The 27217-nt window shown below is 47.0% G+C and overlaps 1 protein-coding gene across 3 annotated transcripts in view; it reads right to left on the reverse strand.

The window, feature by feature from the left end:
- Nucleotides 1-27217, reverse strand: part of FRMD5 (FERM domain containing 5) — a 550452-nt gene that overhangs the window by 100659 nt on the left and 422576 nt on the right. For 2 of the 3 annotated variants that reach the window (XM_086957901.1, XM_086957902.1), the window contains 3 exons: nucleotides 23609-23697; nucleotides 13248-13311; nucleotides 11407-11498 (listed from right to left, as the gene is read on the reverse strand). In XM_086957901.1, coding sequence (XP_086814027.1) covers nucleotides 11407-11498; nucleotides 13248-13311; nucleotides 23609-23697 — 245 coding nt within the window. The remainder of the gene's footprint in view (nucleotides 1-11406; nucleotides 11499-13247; nucleotides 13312-23608; nucleotides 23698-27217) is intronic. The other variant, XM_086957903.1, reaches the window with a different exon arrangement.

Below are 27217 nucleotides of genomic sequence, written 5' to 3' on the forward strand. Positions count from 1 at the left end.
CTGGAAAAAGGAAGTCTGTGAAGGGCATTTCCTGTAGGCAGTCAATGCAGCAAGATGAACCTTAATGGAATGAACATTAAGGCCAGACTGCGCCAAATGTAAAAGGTAAGGAAGGATGACATCTTCCTTACAGGTCGTAGGGTCATGGTTCTTTGACTGGCACCAGATACAAAACCTCTTCCACTTGTATGCATATGAAGTTCGAGTGGAAGGCCTCTTAGACTCCTTCAGTATGTCCATGCAATCCTCAGGCAGATTCAGATGGCCATATTGCACTATCTCAGGAGCCATGCCGCCAAACTCAAAGACGAGAGGTTGGGGTGTAACATCCGTCCCCCGAACTTCGTGAGAAGGTCCGGCCTGCACGGCAACTGAATGTGATGAAGGAGAGACCGGTGAAGTAGGTCCGTGAACCACCACTGCCTGGGCCACTCCGGGGCAATGAGTATCATCCGAGCCCTGGACCTGGCCAGCTTGATGAGCACCGCTGGAATCAGGGGAATGGGAGGAAAGGCGTACAGAAAGCTGTTCGTCCAGTTGATCCATAACGCATTCCCCAGCGTCCCTTGCTGGTAGTACCTGGAGGCGAAGTCTCTGCACTTGCTGTTTTCGGCGGTGGCGAACAAATCTACGTTTGGAGTTCCCCACCTTGCGAAGACCTCTCCTAGTACTTCGTCGTTTATGACCCACTCGTGGTTTTCCTGAACCAGCCTGCTCAGTGCGTCTGCCTGAACATTCTGCACACCTGGCAGATGGGTAGCCGTTATCGTCAGTCCTCTGGCTAGGAGCCAGTGCCAAATCGCCTGCGCCTCCTGGGACAGAGTGCGCGATCTCGAGCCCCCCCTGCTTGTTGAGGTAATACATCGTGGTGGTATTGTCCGTCTGTACAAGCAGAGAGTTGGTCTGGAAGGACGGAAGAAAGGCCTTCAGTGCCAAGTGAACAGCTCTGAGTTCCAGGAAATTGATGTGATACGTGGCCTCAGGGCTTTAAGTGGGATGAAAAAACTGGAGGGTCTCTCAAAGGGGCGTGGCCAGTGTAATTAGGGGCGTGGATTTAAAACACGAGCTTTCAAAATCTGTGTTTAGCATAGAGTATAATATACATGTACTTTGCTGTTTCTGTCATTGCATCTAGAGATGTGATACAAGTAACATCATACCTTCAACAAGTAAGGAATATTGGCTTTGTCAATCGTTAATAGTTGCATAAGATAAATAAGCTGCAACTATGGCTTGTTACATATAATATTGAAAAAGCTTCCAATTAAAGCCCTGATGACCCTACCACAATGTTGCTGCTCTTGCGTTTCAGAAAGAGAAGGGAAATCCAGAGAGAAAATGACTCTTTAAAGGATTTCCCTTCCCCCACAACTCACCTGGCATGACGTCATGCTGTAACTTCTCCACTAGTGAGAAGTGAGCAGTGTGAGCAGCACACATCGATGTGCCTGCTGTCTCGAATCGGGTCTCTATCGGGCTGTTTTGCGCCCTGGTACTGCAGTGACAACAAACTGCTGTCACTGCAGTCCGGACACAAAATGGACCGCCTGTGGCAGGGCTCAAAACAGAGCCCGATAGAGACCCGTTTCGAGACCCCCTGAAAAAAACTGCCGGTGCTCAGACCCCTTGAGACCCGGCCCACTTAAAGCCCTGGGTGGCCTCCATCGGTGACCACGTTCCTTGAATCTGTAGAGTCCCGGAGTGCGCTCCCCATCCCAGGAGAGAAGCATCCGTCACGACAGTCTGCGTGGGAATGTCCTTGTGAAAGGGAACCCCTCTGAGGAGATTCTCCGCTGAACACCACCACTTCAGAGACTGAAGAGCATGCAGCGACAGTCGAATCTTGTCGTCCCAAGATCCTTTCCTCTGATCCCACTGGTCCTCCAAGCACTCCTGCAGCGGTCTCATGTGCAGCTGTGCGTGTGGCGTCAGGAAGATACAAGAGGCCATCGATCCCAGTAGAGAAGACACCGTCCTCACTGTTGTAGATGGTGTTGTCATAAGAGCCTGAGCCTTCCGAAGGAGAGATAATCGTCGCTCTTCCGAAGGAGACACGCTTGCTGACAGCGTATTGATGGAGGCTCCCAAGTACTGTATGCATTGGACCGGAGTCGGGACAGACTTGGCCATGTTGATGTGCAGCCCCAGCTTGTTCAAGAGAACGCACGTCTTCTGGAAGTGTGCTCGCGCTTCCGAGAAGGAGGATGCCTTGATCAACCAATCGTCCAGGTACGTGTAGACGAACACCTTGTTCTTCCTCAGGTGTGCTGCTACCACCGCCATGCACTTCGAGAATGTTCTCGGCGCAGACTTCAGTCCGAATGGGAGTACTGTGTATTGATAATGATTGGCGCCGACTCGGAACCGCAGGAACTTCCTGTGTTTGTGTGCAATGGGCACATGGAAGTAAGCATCCTGTAGGTCTATAGCACATAGCCAGTCTCCCTGTTGCAACTGAGGATAAATCTGATGCAACGACAGCATGCAAAACTTTTCCCTGCGAATCCATTTGTTTGCCTGTCGCAAGTCCAGAATGGGCCTGAACTCGTTCTTGTCGTTCTTGCGAACCAGAAAGAACCGGGAGTACAGACCTCTTCCTCTCTGAGACAGAGGTACGTCTTCTATTGCCCTTTTCCTTAACAGGATATCCGCTTCCGCCTGAAGCTCGCGCAGATGAAACCGCAAGCTGACCGGTGGAATTGCTGGAGGAGGGCTGGTGAACCGAAGACTGTATCCATTGCAAACAATATTCAGCACCCACTTGTCCTGAGTAATTTTCTCCACTCTGCCAGAAAAAATTGAATGCTTCCCCCTACCGGAGTGGGTAACAGATCCGGGGGAAGTAGGTTCCTAGGGCCTAGACCCAGCCTGGCCCTTGGGTGCCGGAGCCGACTGCTGGCCTCCTCTGCCCTTCTGGCGCTTCTGGAATGGCTTACGGAACTGTTGTTGTTGTTGCGACTGTCCCGAAGCCTGGCCACGTCCTCTGTCTTGCCCACCGAACCGCCGTTGGAACGGGCGGTACGACTTCTTCGTGTCTTTAGGCTTCTCCAGGCCCACAGCCGTGAGCGTTTCGGCCTCCGCCTTCATGCGGGCCATCTCATCGTCCGCATGCTTCACGAAGAGGGTCTCGCCGGAGAATGGTAGGTTGGCCAACCTCTGCTGTGCGTCCGGTTTCAGGGACGTAAGACAGAGCCAGGCGTGACGTCGTTGGTTAACCCCATGGCAAAACCCATGAGCTGCCAACAAGGAAGAGTCAGCTGCAGCGCTGATAATCTGGTTAGCCACCAGCATCCCTTCATTCAGCACTTCCTGGAAGTCCTTGCGCTTCTCGCGAGGTAACAGCTCCGCAAACTGTTGGAGGGAGTCCCAGAGGGCGCGGTCATAGCGTCCCAACAGCGCCGTGGCACTCGCAGCCTTCATGGAGGTAGCTGATGTTCCACACACTTTCCTCCCTGCCGAATCCATCCATCTGGAATCCTTATCCGGGGGAACCGTGGATGACGGGGAGGTGGCATGTTGCTTGCGGGCCGCCGTCACAATTACAGAGTATGGAGGGGGTTCCGCCCTCAGAAAGGCCGGGTCCGAGTCGGGATCCCGGTACTTCTTCAGCAGCCTCGATGGAGCCGCCTTCGTCACCGCAGGGGTGAGAAAAAGGGCCATAGCCGGTTCCTCCAGACCCGGCACCAGAGGCAGGAGAGGACGAGACAGGTGTTTTTGATGCAATGTCTCAAAAATGACTGAAGTTTTAGGAGTAGGCACGGTCAAGGATATGCCCAACTTCGCAGCGCCCCTTAAAAGGACACCATGGAACGCCACCAGGTAATCAATCGGGGACACCCTCGTGTCGGGTGACTCCGACAAGGTAGGAGAATAGTCCCGGGTACCAGAGGACCTTGTGTGGGAGCGAGATTCGCGCCTCCTATGGCGGCGTCTCGACCGCGTGGACGATCTGTGTCGCGATCTCTCCCTTCTCCCAGAGCGAGAGCGAGACCTGCCAGCCTGTGGCCGCTCCACCGGTTTCCGTGGTGGGGTCTTCCTTGGCTCCTCTCGGGGTTTAGGTTTAGGGGTCCCCTTAGGAGGTACAGGCAAAGACGGCAGCAAAGTGGACCTCGGCGGAGGAACCCTCAGCTGCGGGGCGGGCCCATGCGGAGGAACTGGTGGCGGTGGGTCGCCTGATGAAAGCGGAGGGTTGGGTGGAGGATCCTCTTTAGGAACAGGTGGAGGTGGCGACCGAGGCCGAGATGGCGTGTACACCTCTGAGTACACCGAGCCCGGTGACCCCTTTGGCGAAGGGGGCTGAGATCCAGCCCCTTCAGCAGGTGATCGCTTCCTCTTGCGCCCTCCACTAGAAGCAGTCTGACTTTTGGGACCAGAATCCCTCTTGCGCCGTTTTGGAGAGCCAGAACGACTCCTAGACGCCGACCTCTTTCGTCTCGACGCTGAGCGTCACTTTTCTGGCGTCGAACGTCGCCTCCGCGACTCCGGCGTCGAACGCTGCCTCCGCGACGTCGACCTCCTCTTCCTCGACGTCGAACGCCGACCCCTCGACGTCGACCTCTTCCTCCGTGACGTCGTACGCCGCCTCCGCGACGTCGAACGTTCCGTCCTCGACGACGAGCGTCGATTCCTTCTTCTTCTCTATGCCCTCGACGTCGAGGAGCCCCTCGACGCCGCCCGGTGCTTCGACGACGATCGGCGGCGACGCCTCGACGGCGAGCGTCGATGCTTGTCACTTCGTATCCGACGTCGATAGGAAGACTCCGACGTCGACGATGACGATGGCGTCGACGGTGGCTTCGACGGAGACCTCTCCAGGCCCTTCGACGGCAAGCCGTCACGCCGTCTCGACCCGGAGCCCCGGGGAGAAGGGGAGCACACCGCCGTCATCCCTCTCGACGTCGTCGTCGATGCAATCGACGTCGACGGAGACCGGGATCGCTTGCTGGACTTCCTGCCTCTGGGGAGCCTCTCAGAGGCCTCAGCAGAGGCAGAGGGAACCTTCCCAGCCTGCCCAGACCCACCTGCAGCCTGCAGACGTCCCTCCTCCAGGCCAGAAAGCCTAATCTTCATCCTGTCCCTCAGAGTCCGAGCAGTAAACTGCTGGCAGATGACACAGTCCTCAGAGACATGCTCCTCAGGGAGACAGACGATGCAGACGTCGTGTGGATCACTCTTGGCCTTCTTCCTCCCACATGCTGGACACTTATCAAAAAGACCAGGCATTTTAGAGCCCTAAAACGCCTGAACCAACACACAAAAGAGAAGGAGAACCCCAAGAAAGTAAACTGAAACACTTTTAAAACACAAAAGTGCCAAAATATCCAATAAGCCCGTGAAACAAGGGAGAGCTCAATGCCAGGGTCCTGTTAGCAGGAGCCGGAAAAAAGAACTGAAAGTAGAGGGACCTGCTATGCATTCTGGGATACTGGGAGAAGTTCTGGAAAGTTCTCTTAAAGGCACAGTATCCTATTTAAGCCACATAATGGCAGCCTATGGGGCTTGTCTGTCCATGCCTTCCTCTCTATCATTCCAGTGTCTTTTACTGGGGGAGGCAAGTTTCTCTATGGTAGAAACTGGGCAGGCTGAATTATGTGTGGTGTTATTTGGTGGAATTTCTAGTTGTCTAGAAATGCCCTTCACAGACTTCCTTTTTCCAGATCCCTGTGATCAAAGATTTTCTGGAAGGATTGAAGTATTCCCTCCTGTCAGGCTTCCTTCGCCTTCATGGGAATTGAATGTGGTGCTGTCCAGATTGATGAAGGAGCCTTTTGAACCTATTCATAAGGCTTCGTTGCAGCACCTGTCCTGGAAGGCGGCGTTCCTCGTGGCCATTACATCGGCCCGCAGGGTGAGTGAAATTCAGGCGTTGTGTTGTACTGAACCTTATACTGTGTTTCATGCTGCTAAGGTTGTTATGCGTACTCACCCTAAATTTCTTCCCAAGGTTATTTCTGATTTTCATGTCAACCAGACCGTAACTTTGCCTACGTTTTTTCAGAACCCTTCGTTTCCAGCGGAAAGGTCTCTCCATTCCCTGGATGTTAGGAGGGTGTTGAAATTTTATCTGGATAAAACCAAAGATATTCGAAGGTCTGACCAGTTGTTTATTACTTATGGATCAGTCAGGACGGGTCTTGCTACCTCTAAGCAGTCCATCTCTAGGTGGATTGTGTCCTGCATACAATTATGTTACCAAAAGGCTAATAAGACCTTAGGAGGTAAGCCTAAGGCTCATTCCACCAGGGGCAAAGCTGCCACGACGGCTCTGCTCCGTAACGTGCCGATTGCTGAAATCTGCAAGGCAGCCACTTGGAAGTCGGTTCATACCTTTGCTAAGCATTACTGCCTGGACACTGACGCCAGGGCAGACGCTCAGGTTGGGCAGGCTTCGCTGCGGAATTTGTTCGCACAGTAGTGGCGTTATTTTCTTTCTCCACCGCCACTTTGGTGTGGGGATGGGCTTGCCATTCTATTCACTAGATTATGACTATACACAGAGATCCCCTACTACAGAAGGAGTAGTTTCTGTCCTGTAACTCCAGTTCTGTAGTAGAGGTATCTCTGTTATAGTCATAAGCGCCCGCCCTCCTCCCCGGTGGAGATATTTTGTCATGTAAGGAAGGCGACAGGTCTGGCGTGCTTCGCCTTCAAAAAGAACTGAAAGTAGAGGGACCTGCTATGCATTCTGGGATACTGGGAGAAGTTCCGGAAAGTTCTCTTAAAGGCACAGTATCCTATTTAAGCCACATCACATAATGGCAGCCTATGGGGCTTGTCTGTCCATGCCTTCCTCTCTATCATTCCAGTGTCTTTTACTGGAGGAGGCAAGTTTCTCTATGGTAGAAACTGGGCAGGCTGTATTATGTGTGGTGTTATTTGGTGGAATTTCGAGTTGAAGTACTGGACAGTGTAGCCTGTGGATATAGGCTGCATTATTTGTCTTTAAATTCTCTCTTAAGTATCTTGCAGTTTTCTGCATGATTTGACAACTTAAGAGATTATTTTTGATTGCCGGGGTCCACACACATGGGCGGGACTATTCACTAGATTATGACTATACACAGAGATCCCCTACTACAGAACCTTCATATCTATGAGACTTGAAAAGACCTCACATCTGAGAACCTGGCTGAGATACTTGTCTGAGGACCTGATGAATTATGTCACTTATGAGAGGCCCAGCCGAGACCTCTCAGAACAGAGGCCAGTGACTGAAAGCCCCACAATGAAGGACCCTGATCAACATCTCCAATATCTGAGGGGCTCTGACCAATGAATTCTTGTCTGAAGCAGAGACAAATTCAGACATAGGCAAAGCTGGCAATTGTCCAGGCTCCCCGTCTTTCAAAGGGTCCTCTGATGAAGTGTTAGGCCCAGTAAGAAGACTCTGTTTCTCTCCTTTTTCTTGTTTGAGTCTATCTCCCACTCTCTGAGTACCTCTACCTCCCTCCCCTATTCGTACCGCCCCACTTTCTACATCATAAATCTCTCACTCGATCATCTTTCACGCTATCTTGCTTAACCCTCTTTATCTTCTGTACATCTACTCCATCTACCTTACTCTTACCATCCTGTCTAGCTATCGAGTCTCTAGTTCACATTTCTCTACTTCACCTCTTTATCTACCTCTTTAGCTAGTTGTAGCTCATCTTGTTCAACTTACCAATTACTAAATCCCAACCCATATCTCTACCCAGATGCGGCCGGCACAGGTGACAGGGGTGAGGCAGGGCAGGTGGGGGGTGAAGTGGACAGATGACGGTATAGGGAAAGTAAAACAAAAAAAACACTTACCTTGCACTTGCTGCATTACTCACTCGGCTATGCGGCAAGCGCAAGGTAAGTGTTTTATTTATTGTTTATTTTACTTTCCCTATCCGTCATCTGTCCACTTCGCCTCTCAACCACCCCGCCCGCCCCATCCCTGTTACCTGTAACGACAGCGCCTGTCTCCACCTCACTTCTCCATAAAAGTCTCCCTTGCAATCTATGTAATCTCTCTTAATCATTCTCAAACTCTCTCTCTGTCTGACATATCTTTCGGTCTCATATCTCAATCCTTACTTCATCTCACCTCGTCAACCTTATTCCTGTCTCTACTTCTCTCTCCAGGTCTATGAACCTACTCCTATCTCTCTAGTGCTACTCTTTCTCAAGTCTGAATACTTCACATCTTTCAAACAGTTCTCTCTACCCCACCTCTGTCAGTTCCTCACCTGTCTACCACTTTTGCACCTACCTCTACCTCTCTACTCCTTCTCTATCTCACCCTATTCTGCCACGCTCTGCTATGATCCTATCGCACCTCCCTGCATCTCTCCTCAGTCTAGTTCATAACCTTCTCTTTGTACATCATCTCGCTTTCCCTGCATACCTCAGCTCTCCCTCCACACTCTCTTTACCTCTCTGCCTTCTGCACCCATCAATTTCTCCTATGTTTAGCCAGAGGGCACTCTATTCAAAGAAGTGCACACACAAAGAAAAGAGGAGTGGAGGGACAAGGAAGTGAAAGAGAAGTAAGGAGAAAATGATCAAATTTTACCCAATGGAAAGAAGAAAACAAAAAGATCAGTGCTTTGATTTTCCTTGTGGCAGCCTGAATGACAGTTGTGGATGGGGATGGGGATTTATTTGTGATTACGTATATCCACCATTTAAAGCTACAGTGTCAAGTACGATCTGCAAATTTTTTTTTTTTATATCCTGAGCTAGTGCAATAAACATTCAAGAAAATCATACTTTTCTTTCTTTTCTTTAGTGGGAGAAACCGGCTGGTTAGACATTGAATTCCTTGTTAAATGTAGTTGCATGATAAAAACAAATCTAGATACAAACTTCAAAAGAAATGGTCATGGCCAATGCTTGTTCAAGCTTTCTTTTGGTACTATATGGCTCATGGACGCTGGCCTCAATTTTACCAGTTTTTGTAAGTAACCCTTTCTAGAACTTCAATATAAATTAAATATTGATTGGTATTATGAGGGCTTGGATTGGCTGAAAATGGGTAAAAAGTTAAACTTTCTGTAGGATAGGGAAGACTAAGTCTTGTTCAGGTCCCCAAAAATCCTTCAGAAATCCCTGGTTTGAGGAGGGCTGTCTGCTGGAGGACCACTTGAAGCTACACACACACACCTCTCTACCGGCATTGAGTTGCACTGGCTTCTCTGCAAGTAATTCTGAGGGTAAACATTGTTTACCACCAAAACTTTTCCTCGCAGGGAATTACAACACATTCGTTACAACGACTGCGTTGTAACCACGCATACCATTACTCCGCAAGTCGGACCAACAACTTGCGGAGGGGGCAGAAAGTGTTGGATTTAAAATCCAGCACCTTCTCTACTGTTGCACATACTGGAGTTGGAATAGTAAATTATACTATACCAACATCTGCGTTGTAATTCCCTGCAGAGAAAAAGCACATGTAAAAAGAGGTATATTCAATTCTGAGTTGTAAAATGCATGCAGTAAAATGCGGGGAGCGCATGATAAAGTGTGTGCCTGTGGAAAAAAAGCATTAATTTAAGCTGGAGATGATTGTGCCAAGTGGTGAGCAGCAAGAGGCAATGGAACATATGTAAACAACTTGCAGACAGCTGATGCCAGCCTGCACCAAGGCAATGCGGAATGAACTGCCAAGCATCTGTCACTGTGGGCTACAGAAAGGCCAACAAAAGAACTGCACCTGGGCATGTGTGTAGTCTTGTTCCAAGATTCCTAGCAGCCTTTCTAAAATAATGGTTGCATAGCAGGAAAATTACAACAAATTCTCTTGCCTTGGTAAAGAAAAAGATGGCACTTAAGAGAGAAAGTGTGCTACCATTAAGATTTCGAATTGACCTATTTCTTAAAATGAATAATTATAGTTACTATAGCGATCTTTCAAGACTAACAACTGCATTTTGCACAGGAGACAGAGTCCCAGCTGATACACTTTACAAACTCTTTCTATAGCTAAAGCCCGGCCTTCAGCCACCGCAGCTGCTGAGCACGAGCAGTGCTTAAAATGGTGCTCAGTTGCTAGTGGGGTGCATTGCAGAGGCCCTTGTGCCTCCTCCTACCTAGGCCTGGGCAGTAAATTCTGCTCCATTCGTGGAGTTTGCAGAGTTTTCTGCACTCTGTGCCTCGCGTAGTGCAGTTGAGTTTTTTCCCTGCTCGCGCTCGCGAACAGTATGTTCGCAAGTGCGAGTTTCAGCTCGGGTAGAATTTCTACCCGAGCGGCAGGAAGACCAGCGCAAACAGTAGTTTGCACTACACTCTGCCACTTGCATAACTTCGCGGAGTTTCTTGTAACTTCGCAGAGTTCACGTAGCAAAACTCCGTGAAATACGCCCAGGCCTCAGTGTCTGTGATGTTTTTTGGGGGTCTTTGCATAAGGTTTGGCACAGCATGGTATGACACAGACCAGACTTGGGAAGATTATTTGTGTTAAGCGGCAAACCCTGACTGTCCCCCCTTAAAGATCCAGCTTGGAGTGCCATGCAACGTGCTCTGCTATACAGCTGTACTTAGAAACAACCCGGCCTGGTTTGCGTTTGCTCATGGACACTGCGCCTTCCATGGTTCACTAAAGGTGCAACCCTTACCTAACGTGTGATGTTTTGTGTGGGTGAGCACTGGTGTATGACTGTATCGGTAGCGCTGAGAAGCCCACAGAAGTCAGTGAGGAGCATTGGTGGATGGACACAAGAGGCCACAGGATGAATGCAACAAGCGCGTACACAGACTCCCACACAGCGCATTCAGTGTCTCACAGGGAGCAAGCAGTGACTAGCGGATGCATACAGTAACTCTTGTGAACTCCTGCACAGCGCATTCAGTGGCTCACAGGGAGCAAGCAGTGACTAGCGGATGCATACAGTGACTCGTGGACTCAACGTCGGGCAGAAGCACTGTTCCATGCAGCGTGTGCAGTGACTCTCACAGATGTCTACAGTCGCTCTCACCCTCGCATGCAAAGAAAACAGTGACTGCAGCAGTATATGTGATGACCTAAGCGGCGTGTGCATATGTGGTATATTCACTGACTCCTAGGTGTTTGCAGTGGCTCTTCCAGGGTGGCAGTGTTTATGATTTGCAGGCATTGCGTGCACGGACTCTAGCAGTGCAGGCAGATCTCTCTGCCACGGGAGCAGCGGCTCACAGTTGTGAGTGGAGCCATTCAAGCAGTGTCCAGTAACTTAGAAAGTGGGTGCAGTGATTCCTGCAGTGTATACTGTGACTTTAATAGAGTGCAGTGACTCTGGCAGTGCATGCTGTGACTCCAGCAGAGTGCACACATTCTAGCAGTGTGTGCAATGACTCATGCGCTTCGTGCATTGACGCCAGCAGTGTGTGCAGTAAAAACAGTGCATGCAGTGATTCAGACAGGACCATGCTATATTTCTGTCTCCAGTGATTACGTACTTGTAGAAGGCTTGATTTTCAACCCCACATTTCCAGAGGTGTTTGCAGGCTTCTGGGGTGGGGGCAAAGTATGTCAGCACCATCTTTCTTTCCTGCAAAAATACCAAACAGAAATTGCCTGTCAATGTCTACAAGATCTACCTGCTGCATCCGGCTCTCGAGTACACCAAGACTTCCTCTCTGATTCTCCATCTCTCTCCACGACAGCCCAGCTCGCTAGAGGATATTACAAGTAGCATAATCTAGCCTTCTCTTGATACCATTAATGTCTCATGATGCCTGGGGTTCTCTGGAAACTATGCCTCTAGGATATCCTAGCCCTCTCCAGATTACTATGTATGTCTGTAAGATGCCAAACTGTCTCTAGGATATCAATATTGTCTGATATATACACAGCTGTCCTCTGGGTATCCCAGGCATCTCCAGGATACCACAACCACCTATAAGATACCTTCCTGTTTCCTGAGGTACACTCAATGCCTCTAGGATATCCTAGCCCTCTCCAGGTTACTATGTATGTCTGTAAGATGCCAAACTGTCTCTAGGATATCAATATTGTCTCATACATACACATCTGTCCTCTGGGTATCCCAGGCATCTCCAGGATACCACAACCACCTGTAAGATACCATCGCTGTTTACGGAGATACACTCAATGCCTCTAGGATATCCTAGCCGTCCCCAGGTTACTATGTATGTCTGTAGAATATATGTTCATATCCCGCATTCATTTTCCCCGCAGGGAATCACAACGCGGTCGTCACAACGACCGCGTTGGGATTCTGCATGCCATTACTCCGCAAGTCGGGAACAACGACTTGCGGAGGGGGGTGCTGGAAGTTGGAATAGTATAATTTACTATTCCAACTCCAGCCAGTGCGGACACTAGGGAAGGTGTTGGATTTTAAATCCAACACCTACCCCCCCTCCGCAAGTCATTGCTCCGACTTGCGGGGTAATGGTATGCGTAATCACAACGCGGTCGTTGTGACGACTGCGTTGTGATTCCCTGCGGGGAAAATGATTTGTGGTAAATGCTGTTTACCATGTCTGTAAGATGCCAAACTGTCTCTAGGATATCAATAATGTCTCATATGTACACAGCTGACCTCTGGGTATCCCAGGCTTCTCCAGGATACCACAACCATCTGTAAGAAATCTTCTCTGTCTCCTGAGATACCCCCAATGCCTCTAGGATATTCTAGCCCTTTCCAGGTTACTATGTATGTCCGTAAGGTGCCAAACTGTCTCTAGGATGTCAATATTGTCTCATATATACACCCAGCTGTCCTCTGGGTATCCCAGGCATATCCAGGATACCACAACCATTTGTAAGATACCTTCGCTGTTTCCTGAGATACCCTCAATACCTCTATCCTATCCCTCTTCGGGATACTATGTATGTCTGTAAGATACCCAACTGTCTCTAGGATATCAATATTGTCTTGAATATACACAACTGTCCTCTGGGTATTCCAGGCATCTCCGGGATACCACAACCATGCCAAGATGCCACAGCTGTCTGTAAGATATCGATTCCGTTTCTTAGATACCATTAAAGTCTCCTATAAACAGCTGCTCTCTGGGTACCCTGACTGTCTCCAGTATCCACCTGCCTTGAGTATGCACAAATTGTCTCTGGAAATATTGCAGTTGTACCTTGGATACCTCAGTTGTCGCAACATCCTCATTAATTTTAACACAACTAAGACCTTTCCAGTAAAACAGGATACCTTAAAAGTTGTACACTAGGAACCACAGGCATATACCCACGTCATCACAGGCGTCACAGCTCCACCCCATCAGGGTCTTGGAGTGAATGAAGCGGCCATCTCACTTACCTCCTTCTCACTCGCATGCAATTGGAACGTCTTCCCTTCAAATTTCATTTTTGTTGCATCACTCCTGCAAGGGTAAGCACACAGAAGGGTTTGAATTGTGCTAGATGTGTGTGCCAGGAAAGCAGGTAGATGGAAGAATGAGGGAAATTAAGACAGCAAAAGAAGGAAGATAACCGGCAATGGATGGGTGTAGCAAGATGACAACATGGAACACAAGACACCATGGAACACAGCGACAAGATGGTTATGAGTGTGGCAAAAGTCTTTTAATGACTAGTCGCCAACCAGATGTGCAGTGATGATGAAGGAGCTCAAACCAGATGTGCAAAATGATGGGGGGGGGTAAATCACATGTACAAGACAGCGAAATTTGTTATGATGAAAGTCGTTTTTGAGGATGTACTATAACAAATGTCAGCCATTAGCAGTAAAATAGGCTTTTTAAATAAAAAGATAAGTGGTCGAATGACACATGCCAGACTACAGAGCTAAAATAAGGCGTAGTGACAGATGAAGCCAGTGGTTAGAGCACCAGGGTAAAAGTAAGATGTTGGTGAAAAGCAGCCATAAAATCGCTTTCAGAAATGGTGGAGCAACATGTTACTACAATGCTAGACCTACATAGCGGCTGAAGTAGTTTTGCCCGATGGAATGGCTGGTAAATGATCTTTAAGAAAATGTGGACTGCTGATGGAGGACCCTTTTGCCAGATGTTAACAGCACGTGAAGAAATGTTGTGACACGTGCGAGTAGCTGGTGTAGACACATTTTGCCCGAACGTATGGATGTTTAAGGAACACTATGGGAAACGTGACTAGTGTGAGATGGAACGTTAGGCCAGCTATAAGTGGCTGATGAAACAATAAAGACCAGATGTTGAAAGTTAGCAAAAGAATGGTATGCTAGATGTATGCCAGCTGTGAACATGTTGATAGTTGGTGAAAGAATATGTTGCCAGATGTGGATAGCAAGTGAGATAATGCTATCCCAGATGTGACGTGCGGGTGAGACATTTGTCTTATAGGTTTAGAAAAGGTTTGTCACTTATCATCAAAAGATGTTTCATCTCAGAAGAAAAATGGGTGGCAGAACAAGCTATTGGAGCTCGAGCTAAAAAGAGGGCTAGGCAAGTGTCCAGTGGGTCACATGCTTCCGGAAGCTGCAAGTCACATTTCCTTAAGATGATCATCACTTCCAAGGATGGACAATGACAAAAAAACTAGCATATTCAACTAGTTTCCTAACCTGGGGTCTTATGGAACACATAATGTTACTTACCTATAAAAGGTTTGATTGGCTGCTTGATATTGATTGACATACTGTACAGAAGTTCATTATCTACTGTCTGGTCCAGACAGCTATTTGTGCACTTTTGAAATCCCTTTGACGCAACCAGAAAACACAACATCCTCCATTTTTGCACCATTCTCTGATGTGTTTATGAAACAATCACATGAAGCCAGCCCAAAATTCATAATCACTTTCTTGTCGTTGAGAAACTGGGAGCATCACATACTGAACTGCCATAGAAAATAAGCTGCAAAGCTAGTTTTAAAGGCAAGTTGTGATTTATTACGCTGCATGTAACAGTTGTTGATTTACATGCTGGACATAAAGTAGCAATAGTACCCCTTTAGGCGCCTATCAAATGGTTGCACTGTGACATATTGACTAGATATCGGAGACCAGACACTCTTGCATTCTGAATGCATGAACTGAACGCCAAGCAGCAGCTCAATGCTTCAAAAAACAAGTTACTTACCTTTGGTAACACATTTTCTGGTGGATACTGTTATCTAACCAAAGGTTCCTCGCCTGTAGATACTTCACCTTTGGAATATCTCCTAGGGTCAGACTGGATCTGGAGAATTTTTCAGTAGTGCTACTACATGCCATAGATGGTGGTGTGCAGCTCCACGATGTCTCCCTTCCGAACTCAGAAGTGTCAGAGCGGACCCATATATATGCCCCATCCCTGCGCACCAATGTCATTTTCTTCTATTTTCCCTCTTGACACTGTCTGACGCAAAGTGTAGAAAATTGTTGGTGGCAATTTGCTGATTGCGATCTTGGTTGCAGTTTAGATGTTAAAGATGCCTCTCCACAGAACAGGAAGGTGCTAGTGCAGCGAGGAATCAGCTGTTAGATAGATTATCAACCAGAATATCATTACAGAAGGCAAGTAACTTGTTCTCCTGAAGTATACTTGTAACCACAGATTTCTCACTTTTTGAATATGTACCAACGCAGTACCTCTTAAAGGTGGAGGCTCTGTGGAGTAGAATCGAATCAGAAAGTTCTATGGAACCCAGTGCGTAAAGTACCCTTCCTGCCAGACCTATGTGGCCTGGCTTCTTGTCGACTACCGGGCAGATAAGAATATGGTTTCAACCACGTACCCATAAAGGCACCCATGAAAGCCTTATTAAATGGGAGAAACAGCTTTGTCACTGGCCCAAGTTGGAGGATCTATATTAGAACCTTTCTCTCAGTCTCAGTAGAGCGCAACTACAAGCCTAGCACCTAAGCTACCTTCTGAGCCACCACTGCAAATGAGGGACTCTCCTAAGTTAGTGGCCCATGTGGCAAGTCAAGCTCTGTTTCAGGGGTGCGTCAAGTCCACAGGTATTTTGTAAGTCAAAGCATAGGGTATCATCAGTATAGTAAGAGGAAAGCAACCCATCCCCTCCTCATCAGTATTCTGGGGTGCTTCCTTTTCTGGTATAGGGTCAGAATAAGAGCCAAAAAGAGAATGGAGCCTCTGCTGATAGTTGCATCATGGTTGAGAAGTCAGGTTAGAATCAAGTAGCAAGACAACTGGTTGCACTTTAGTCATTTCATAGTGAGATATCTGTCGAGCTTGGCCCAATGCTAGTTTGGGGTCGACATAGGCGTCAACACATGGGTCATTGATGGGTGTCAGTGCAGCCAGCAACAGCATTTGAAACAAGGGATTGCATGGAAGCTTGTATTGCCATAATTACGAGCCCAGTATCAGGTCACAAGGCGGTTGATGGTGTTGTGGGAAGTCCCGCTAGCGTTAACCTGACTGGAAACCCCTGCGGCTCCTGGGTGCCAGAGGGCACACCAGAGGAAGTCGGAAGTACCCTATATTTCCAGATACTGAGTCAGTACGGGGAACTTAGGCATACCAAGATCTGCTCAGGTACCTGTCCGGAACCGGTGACCTTGATGGAGTATGGCTCAGATCTTGACACCCTCATGCCTTATTGTTTTAACCAGAGTAGCAGGATTGAGTCCTGCTTTGTTTGTGCTTGCGTTTAGTCTTGGGCTTCAACTTAACTGAAAATTGACTGTAACTTGTAACAGACCTCTGTATTATCGGCAACAATTTCTTATGGTCAGCGATGTACAGCTTTGCCTCTTGGTCCTAGATAACCTTTGGATACCTGAGGGTACATTGGTCATACGCCTTGGAGTCATGATCACAGTCCAGTAACCAACATCTGATAGAGATTTCTAGCTACAGATTCCTTACCTTAGAATTATCCCCAGGCAGCAGATTGGATCAAGAAATGTCTTCTTAATCATTAACCATGAGTGCCTGTAGGTGGCGGTGATCAGCTCGGCATTGCATCTTCCGAGGTGTCCACGCAGGAAGTGAGGTGCATAGAGCCTATATAGTCTCCACCTCAGCGCGCTGACATCGGTTCTTTTCTTTCCACACTAGTCAGAACAGAACTGGAGAGAGCTATCCCATCAGTCATTTTTTGACTATGCTTTTCGATGGTCTGTCAACGTTTTTTGAGAGTTCTTCTCTTGGTGTGGCAGGGATGTCCATTAAAAAGGCAGGCTGTAAGCCCTGAGGTGCTTGTCATCGACAGATGTCGAAAACGGACCTGCACCTTGTTTGCCTCTGGTGCATGGAGCGCGACCATGACATGAAGACATGCCCTGATTGCCGTACCATGCACCCCAAGGTTTATAGGGAGTGATCCTTCAATCTCCTTGGTGCCTAATGAGTGACGCTGCGTTTCAATACCGGTCGAGAGGACGGTCCCAGGATTGGTTGCATAATCCACGATCCTGGTCGCATTCCAAATTGTCAGGCTACTTGGATAAATCCCACAAAAAGAAGAAAAGTATGAAGTCAAAGCGGTCCATCGGCCGACAAGACCAGAGAGTGTTGGCATTAAAGGCCTTGTTCCGCAATTGAGTTAGCACCTGGATCGGCTCTGCACTCCCCCATGTTTCTGTGTGCTGGTGTGAACCCTGCTCAACTTCAGGAGAGTTATGAGGCCATGAGCCGCAGATTTGAGCGGCCCCTACCTGCCAGCATGCCTTCTGGCCCCACAGGTTTGGGAGGGGCCCCTCCTGGCTCAACATCAGCATTTCCGGTGGCAGTCAGGCCTCTTGGATCCACAGATATATATCCACAGATATATCTGGACTAGCGCCGGTCGTACCACCTGCAATGGGACCTGAAGTTACAATGGACACAGCATCAGGCAAACCTCTCCGACATGGTCCAGTTCTCGGAAGGAACTGCAAAAGATCTGCAGTGGTGGTAAACGAACAGCGATTGGGTTAACAGTAGTCCCCTCTCCCTTCTCCAACCAAATGTAACAGTGGTGACAGATGCTCGCCCCTGGGATGGGGCATCCCCTGGGAGAGGGGGATATCAGAGGTTTCTGGTCTATGGCAGAATCTGGACTTCCCATCAATCTTCTGGAGTTCTGAGAGATCCTGCTGGCATTAAAAGCCTTTCTACCCTCCATCAAGATAAGGCAGGTGCAGGTATCCACGGAAAACAGCAGTACCATGTGGCACTGGAGCAAACAGGGCAGGGTGGTGTTGTGGGCCATTTGACAAAGGGTACTGCATCTCTGGACATGGCTGGAACGTCAGGGCATTTCTCTTGGCTGAATATACCTAGCAAAACACAAATGACATCTCCATCCAGAGGTGGGCAAGGCCTCTTTCTGCAATTGGGAGACTCCTGGTTAGATCTGTTCGCCACCACTGAGAACGCGCAATGTCAGCAGTTCTGTGCTGCGAACTGGAGTTTCTAAGGCGGCTCTCACTCAGAGACGCTTTTTGTCTTGAGTGGAGCTCAGGTCTCCTATATGCCTTTCCGACCATACCACTCCTGTCCAGAGTTCTCAAGATGATCAAGAATGACTTGGTCCAAGTCATCCTTGTGGCTCTGGACTGGGCTCGGAGAGTTTGGTATCCCGAACTACTGAGTATGGTCATTGGTCCTCCAATCAGGCTGCCCTTTGGAGACGATCTTCTATCACAGCAGCAGGGGAGGGTTCTTCACCCAAACCTGCCATCTTGCGTGAAGATTGAGAGGCAACAGCTGGCAACTTTAAACCTTTTGCCCGAAGTTTTCAATGTTATTCTGGCAGCATGCGTCCCTCCACCAAAATGGTATACGCCTGCTGTTCGGGCAAGTTTGTAGGATGGTGTCCAGAAAAACAGGTTGCTCCCCTTTCTGCAATCAGTTTCTCGGGCTCTTCTCTTTATTCATTCCCTTGCCTGGCAGAGCTCTATTCTGGGTACCTTAAAGGGCAACCTTTCTGCTACATCAGCCTTTCCACTGTAGCTTCACCAGCCATCTCTCCTCAAGCCCCTTTTGTACATAGGTTGTTGAAAGGTTTACAACATAAGTTTCCTCCTTCTCCCTTCATCATGCTGCAGAGGGACTTTACTCTAGTCCTGACGTTCCAGATGTGCACTCCCATTCAGCTCTTGTACAACTGCCCTCTCAGGCTCCTTACCATCAAGACTGCCTTCCTGGTGGCGATAACATCTGGCCTGAGGGTTAGTGAACTTCAGGTTTTGTCATCCAAGCCACCACACTTGAACATCTACCCAGATAAGCTTGTTCTATGAACTAAAGCTTCCTTTCTGCTGAAAGTCATTACTCCCTTTCATGTAGGCCAGTCCGCCCTGCCTACTTTTTATGTTCCACCACATCCCTCTAAAGAGAAGGGGCAACTTCACCAGCTGAATCCAAAAAGAACTTTGCCAATCTACCTAGACTGCACAAAGGAGTTACGGGTAGACGACCAACTCTCCATGCAGTAGTTCGGAGCAAAGAAGGGAAAAGTCGTGCAGAAGCAGACCATCTCCCGATCTGCTACTGATTGGCTAAGATCAACCCCAAGGGCGTGTGCTCATTCCACCAGTGTGTTAGCACATGCAGTCCCAGTCCTGGATATCTGCAAGGCAGCAATGTGGGCTTCTCTGCATACATTCACAAAACACCACTGCCTGAACAGTCCGGTCCATTGGGGTGGGCAATTTGCCCGTTCAGTCCTGCAGGACTTTTTGGTATGAAATTGTTTTGCAGACCCACCACCGGGGAGGTATTGCTTGGGTATCTATTCTAATGTAAGGAGTTTGCAGCTAGAAGTCTCTATCAGATGAATAAGTTACTAACTTTCCGCTAGATAGAGTCACTACTAGATAAGGAGTTAATTGAAAAAAGATGGAATCTATAGAATGTGTCAGATGGTGCAGAATTAAGGAAATGCTGTTAGCGCACAGCACAGGTGTGTTGCTAATATGCAGCTCTGTTCCGTTATTTCTAGAGCAGTATGGATCCACACAACGCTACCTACTGGCGTGCATGAGCGCTGCTGAAAAATTCTCCAGCTCCATTGTGCACCTGGGGATATCCAAAGGTGATGCATTTGCGGTCAGAAGTATCTATCAGAAATATTATTGCAGCAGTGTATTACTCATAAACACTTCTGTTTCTGCTTTTCTCTTCACAGAGTGTGCCGGTCAGTAGTTTTCCCACTAAAAACATATGAAAACATTTTCCCAAAATCTATGCTACAATTTGCTGCAGAGATAGTGTTCCCTTTCACCCTGTGGATAATGACCACAAATAGTTGGTGGGATCTTAGAATGTTTGCTGTTCTTTCGATTTAACATCACAGTGCTCTTATGGTGTCTACAGTGCCTGGGCTCATTTTAATATGCACCTCTGCTCAAGGGAGGAAAATGATTCATCTAATTGATAATAGAAATGACATTTCGATTGAACCGTATGTAAATATGTAAATTGATACTTGTATAGCGCACTACTCACCCGCAAGGGTCTCAAGGCGCTTGTACGAATACCGCTGTGGAACCCGTCCTGGCATTCCCTGTGAGGCGTCCACTCCTGGGCACCCCTAGGGTGAAGACCAGGCATCCTTAGCATTGTGGGGGCCGTTGTGGAGATTAAGTAAGCTATTGCCCAGAGTTGCAGAGTGGGACTCCATGATTGGAATAGGCACCGAGGCGAGAATTATCAGGTCTGTGGAATTTTGAGCCCAAGACCCGCCGAGGCGGGAATTGAACCCTGGTCCCGGGCTCGACCTCTGCATCAGGGTCTGCCGCTCTAACCATTGAGCCACAGGTGCTGTGAAAAATAGTGAATGGCACATTTGTTGACTTCATAAATTGTCACCTTCCATTAGCAGAGCTGTAATTTTATGGATGGGTTCAAATATCTAAATCACCAGGCTATTCTAATACGATAGTGAAAGGCTTTCTTCAGTAAACCGCATGGTTGGCTACATAAAGTCTTGCTGAGGTTCACCAATAATTTTCTAGCGTCCTCTCATTGATATCTGCAATATGTCACACTGCAGGGGGAAATCCTGCCCCACAGGATGTTACAGTTCGCTTTCGTTTTAAGAGAGCGGCGCATTCTGCATGAGGAATTTCTAGCTTCTCTTAGTATATTAAATCAGAGTTTAATCTGAAATTTCCAAATGATATGACCTGAATAGCCATGTACAGTGTGTATGTTTTTTCCCTTTTCTAGTTTCACCATTTCAGTAATTGCATTAAATGGTGTGTCACAACTACTGGAGCTTCCCAAACTCCCTGTGACGAGTCCGTTGGTCTAGTCACTCTTGTTCTCATTTTTTATCAACAGGCTTGGCCAACATACCAGCGCCCAGATGTACAAAGCGTCCCGTTTGTATTTCTTAAATAGCGACTCCGCAGGAATCACTATTTAAGAAATGCAAAAGAATATGTACTAAATTTGCAATTCCCTTATAGTGATTCCTACAAATAAGAAATCGCTATTACGGAATCACAAATTGGAAATGCATCGCATTCCGGTCTATGGGCAAAATCGGAAATGGTTTGCACTTCCTGAATTGCGATATCCTAATAGGAAATCGCAATTTAAGAAATGCAAAGCCAAAGGTGCCTGTGGGCTTAAGGCTCCCCTGGAGGCACCCTGAATTTCACAATTCACATGTAAGTGCACACATGCCGTAGGGGCATATGTGCGCTTCATGTCATGTAAAAAAATGCATTTTTAAATGCATTTTTTTATTTTACATATGGTTACCATTGTAGTAGCGTTGCCTAGATGCACGATTCTTATTTAGGAAATGCTACGTACATGTGCTTTAGAAATTGCAAATCCCTAATGCCTATTTGCAATTCCTAAATCGCAGTAGTAATTTGCAAATTCTACCGAGTGGAAATCAGAAATTGCAACCGTTTTTGCCCCTTTGTGCATCCGAAAAGGCAATTTAGCATTTCTTGACAGGCTGAAATAGCGATTCGGCCCATTGTTAAGAAAAGCTAAATGGCTTCGTATATCTTGGCCCAGGTTCCTCTTGCTAGGGGGAACTATTTTTCCATATCTCTCTCGGCAACCTCGCAACTTGTTGCTTTGTTCCGGTTTTAATGGTGTTGTTCAAATAACAATAACATTGTGACACCTTTAAGGTGTAGCAGGTGCATTGTGTTGCTCAGTTACACCTTTAACAAAAGGCCTCTCTGATGTGCTGCCACTACTGGAAGGCCATTGCTCTTGACATATGCAATGGCTGACTCTGAATGACAAGGCTTACTTCCGGCTGGTATGAGGATTATATTCTTAGTTGGCTCTATGTAGTAGCTCAATGTGTGTGAAAGTAGAGTCAACAGCTGCTAGTGGAGACTACTGAGGGAAGTCCCATACGGTTGTTTGAGTGTGCTGCACACACTCTATAGTGCGACCGACATTGGATTTCACGCTTTATTCATACCAGATGCTGAGCACATACGAGAAAACTGTCTTAATACTGTGGGCCATGAGCTTAATGTTACTTATAATCCCCCCATTAGAGTTCCTGACATGGTAATCAGTTGCACGCTCACCAGCAAATATTCCATGGTTAACAAAGCCATTTGTGTCAAGGTGTTGGTCTAGGATGCAGTTTTCTTGGCAATGAAACCCATTAATGTTAAAGATTAATTTCAGGTATTTCAGACATTAATATGTTTTAGACACCGGGCATGTTCATATTTTGCCGTTGATATTGTTTCAGGTCCATATTTTTGAGGTTGAAATTTTTCCATACAACCCGCGACTTTAATGGCAAGGAATAGTATACTCTTTCGGAGTCTCTATGGGGTTTTAGGAGTTCTTTATGCTGGTGTCCCTCTGGTTGGTGGAAGGTCTTATGAAGATCCTCACTTTCCGCCTGGTTCTGATGGTCAGTTGATAAGCTCACCGTGTCCTGAGGATCTTGTAAACATATTCCTGGCGTGACTGTCTTAATGGGTGTCTGTCTACAAGGTTTTCTGTTTAAATGAAGGGCTGAGCTGGAAAGTCTACAACGAAATACATTAAGCAGTGTTACAATTATCTGTCAGACAGTTTAGGCATTGTTTTTGTCTTTGACAGTTGTGTGCAAGCCCTCTTTCTGCTTCTATGTCATTTCCAAAGTTCTTTATTTTCTCTAAAACGTGCCTATGCAAGAATGCAACCGCAGAGACGGGACAATGCAGGATGATGCTGAATCGAGTCGATTAGGACCTCTCACACAAGAGGTCCTAATCGCAAGCCCAGCTCTTGATTTTTATTTTTCAAAGGTGTACAAGTAGTTGTCCGGAACTGCCACATTCTGTGCAGCATACAGTCAAAGTAGATGAAGGAAGCAAGCATACCATGAGCTCTCCACAGACCCGTATGTGCCAACAATGCTAGACAAAAGTTGTGGTGTCTTTTCCATCCAAAAGGCCACATCCCTACGTGTTTTGTCGCCTTGTGACACAATGCAGCAAGAAGTTGAAAGGACAGTAGCCGTATATTAATTTGCTAACTGTGAACAAAAGTCAAACTCATGAAAAATGCCTTTGTTGGCCTCTGCATAGGCTGGCGAGCTGTGTTTCAGGATTGTACCGCTCCAGGAGCATGGGGTGAACACCAAGAGTGGCTACAACTCCAAACTCAGATCAAGGGCGGTTGTGCAATGTTACCCTATTTTTCTATGTTGAAAATATGGATTATAGAGCAAAACTACTCCAGCTCTGCCCTGTAATCCACCCATGAAAAGTTGACAATATGGGCCTTCAGGGCACGTGGCAGGGGGGTGGGGGTCACTCACCATTTGATAAAGTGCACCCTCTTGTTTCCCTGAAGAACAATGAAACCGTATGGAGTGAAGGCCAGAAAAGCAGCATTCCCCGAGACATCCTGCAACGCAAAGATCACAAATCAGAACCTGGTGCAGTGAGCGCTCTCAGGAGGAAAGCCCTCAACCTGAACACAAAATAAAGTAAGGTCTCGTTGGAATCCCTGCAACACAAACCAACACGTTTACATTTCATTACTGCAGTTGGCCATAGGGGACAAAAATATGCATTAATACTTACATACACAGCCCAATAACAGTGAGAGCCCTCAAGAGGAGTTTTACAATAATATCGAAGTTTTAATATTGAACTGCCCTCATATTGACTTAACAGTACTGACTACCAATACATCGTCAAGCTAGGTAGAAGTGAAGTTAGGAATCTGTACTTTATATGAATGCGTGCTATGAACATCTCTTGGTACTCGATTCTGTGCAGTTGGGAAGTAGGCAGATGGATATTCTTCACCTCGATAGTGCAACATCCAAAGCCTCAAGAGAATCTAACATCTTGAGAGTCCTGGTATCACCCATCAGTCACAGCGCTCAAAACAACGTAACAAACAATGAATACGCGTTAGGGTGCAGCACTCAGAGACAAACAGGGATCCTGCCATAACAAAACCCCTCAACTGAACCCCACATAAAGAGAACCCCTAGTTACCCAATGTGATGAGAATTCTCACCTGACCCCAATATAATGAAAGTCCAGGAACAGCACAGTCAGATCCATCAAAGCAACTAAACACAGTGAGAGCTCTCTAGAAAGCAGAAAATATTGTGAAATCTCAACAAACTTGATGGGACAGGAATGTCCCCTCATAGAAAACAGATATGTACCCCTGCCTTGAGGAAACAGACAACATGCGAAACTGGCATCCAGGCTTTCTTTTTGCCCAATCTAAGGTCTAGGCCCGAATTTGATAATGGGACCCAATGCCAGATTACAAACTGTGCCATCATGATGTACTGTGAAGGAAGGTGGCAGTATGCAGGTTTTGAATACAGTGTTAAACTGGCTTTTTATCAATTCAAAGTGTGAGTACTGCCTACAGGCCCGCTTGTGTGAAGTTCCGCTTACATGCCATGCCAAGACACCGTGCATACATCACCGCATGTTGACTGAGTGCTTGTGTGTGTATGGTACATAGCATAAGGACTCTATGTTGCTTGTGAATGCTGAAGCCAGTGGGATTGTCCTTGGTTTGACAAGGCCCAAGATGGAGGTTTTAGTGCAGCCTCTTCAGACAGTAGATGTGTACTGCCTGTGTTTCCTGCGCTGGAGGCTGCGGCCCCAGACACTGAAGTGTAAAGGGATGGAGGCGGGGTGCCTTTAGAAATTCTGTAGTAACCTTTTTAGTAGGAGATTGCAGATTAGCATTTGGAACAACCCCTTGTAGCTGGGATCTTGTGTTTCCATTTCCCACTCCAAACTCAATCACCTGTCGAACTTGGCCAGAAATTAATTCTGCGTTTTTCTCACCCCTACAGCCACTACCAAGATAAGGATACCAGCCTTCCCAATACCTAGCTCCCTGGACCTGATGACCTGGTACTGTGCTCTCTTTTTTGACAACAGTATTTTAAAGGGTGACGAGGAGGATCAACAAGTAAACCTGCTCTGTTGGAGATTTGGAATTGAACCTGGGTCAACTTTCAGACACAATTCACCTGTCCTTTCCTTATCTATAATGGCCGGTATTGTATCATTCGATGATACAGAAAAAATAATGACACCAAGAATATTGTACATTATGGTACATTGCTTGAAATGAAACGTATACCAATTAAAGTGTCTGCCTGTGGTGGTATAAAGTAAAATTAGATATTCATTTTCTATCTACGTTCAGCCGTGCTCTTTTTGCCATGCACTTCGAGGTTATCTTTTTCCACTGCTTTCAGATCTGCCATGGGGTAACCCTGTTTCTGGCACAGCATGCTGGACAAGGCACCTTACATGCATCCAGTACACCAGAAATACATAATAATAATGTTCACAGCAACATCGAAAACGGAGAAATACTACTCAGGCCCCAAGAGATAGCATTAGGCAGCATATATCACATGCAACCAACACGGGAAACAACTTTACAACACAGTCATTGGATCGCAACATCCTTTACATCGCATGTCGTTACAACGTAGCCATTACATTGCATGTCACTACAACGCATGTCATTAAAATGTATGTAATTACAACGCAGGCATTACATCGCAAGTCATTAGAACGCACACCATTACAACGCATAGGACCCTTACACTATCCAACATTTACCTTACTGTTGCACTCACTGGCATTAGAATAGTAATGTTTACCCCTACACTATCCAACACTTACCCTACTATTGCACACACTGGAGTTAGAATAGTAATTATTACCCCTACATAATCCAACACTTACCTTAAATACAATGTAATGGCATGCTATGTAAAAGAATGCGTTGTAAAGGATGTTGCAATGTAAAAATGGTGTTGTAAAGGCATGCATTGTAAATGTATGCGTTGTAACGTCATACATTCATGCAACACAGTTACAAGGGGTAGAACAGCCAGCTACTGACGAACCCACAACAGCACTTGTAACCCTACTGTGCACGTTAATCACACCCACCCAGATGTACTCAATCTTTGCCATACACCACAAAACACATTCGAGACACCATCCTGAAACCATCCTGTACACAACCTGTACCACAGCCATAGAGTTGGCTTTGCACTGCCATCTTAACAGCAAGTCCATATGGAGGTATACGTATGCTTCACCCTATGCCAGAAGAACACCCTAGACCATTCCTTTGCCTCTACTGGCACCAACAGTGCACAAAACACAACACACAAACCATATAGTTAGCAAACCATTGTCACATGAGCAGGACATCCCTGTCCGAGTATATAGATACTTTTCTCTGCGCCAAGATAATACAACTGAACCCCTCCTCTCTTACTGGCACCATCATTCGCAGTACATAGCTCCAAAGCCATTGGGTGGCCTAAGTGTTCCCAAAGCACCTGAACTTTCTTTCACATACACGGATGCCAGAACCTTCCCGGACACCTTCATTTAAACATGCCACACCCAGATATGCAAAAGGCACCTCAGTAGAGTGAAATAAGAGGCACGGTGCTTCAGCACACAATTCATGCACATATTGTACTACAACGATCTGTACGAACCTACATTGAGTCTGGCCAACAAGACTCCCAGAACCAGAACAGGTGCCCGGACTCCAAAAGCAGTATTGGACCACACAAATAACAGACGTATGCTATACAAATGATGGTAACATATTACACAATAGAGAAAGGCCAGAACCTGTGTAAGCATTCAGCTAGATGAGGTTGAGGAAATCCTCTTTTTCAGATTAACAACAGAAAATAAATACACATTTATTCAATCTGAAAGAAAGTCCATTTATATATTCTGTGGTGATACTGAAACTCTGTCTGGCTTGTACCTGCCTCTGAAGTCTTGCAAGCTTTCCTGTCTCCGTTGTTTCTTTCCCGCAGTGTGTTCAAGAGGCATGAAATCCCAATGGGGGCTGCTCCATCTCTCTACTGATTTTGTTGCTGGGCTCTGATGTC

Source organism: Lissotriton vulgaris, chromosome 2_1 (genome assembly GCF_964263255.1).
Source record: "Lissotriton vulgaris chromosome 2_1, aLisVul1.2, whole genome shotgun sequence".
In the NCBI taxonomy this organism is placed as follows: Eukaryota; Metazoa; Chordata; class Amphibia; order Caudata; family Salamandridae; genus Lissotriton; species Lissotriton vulgaris.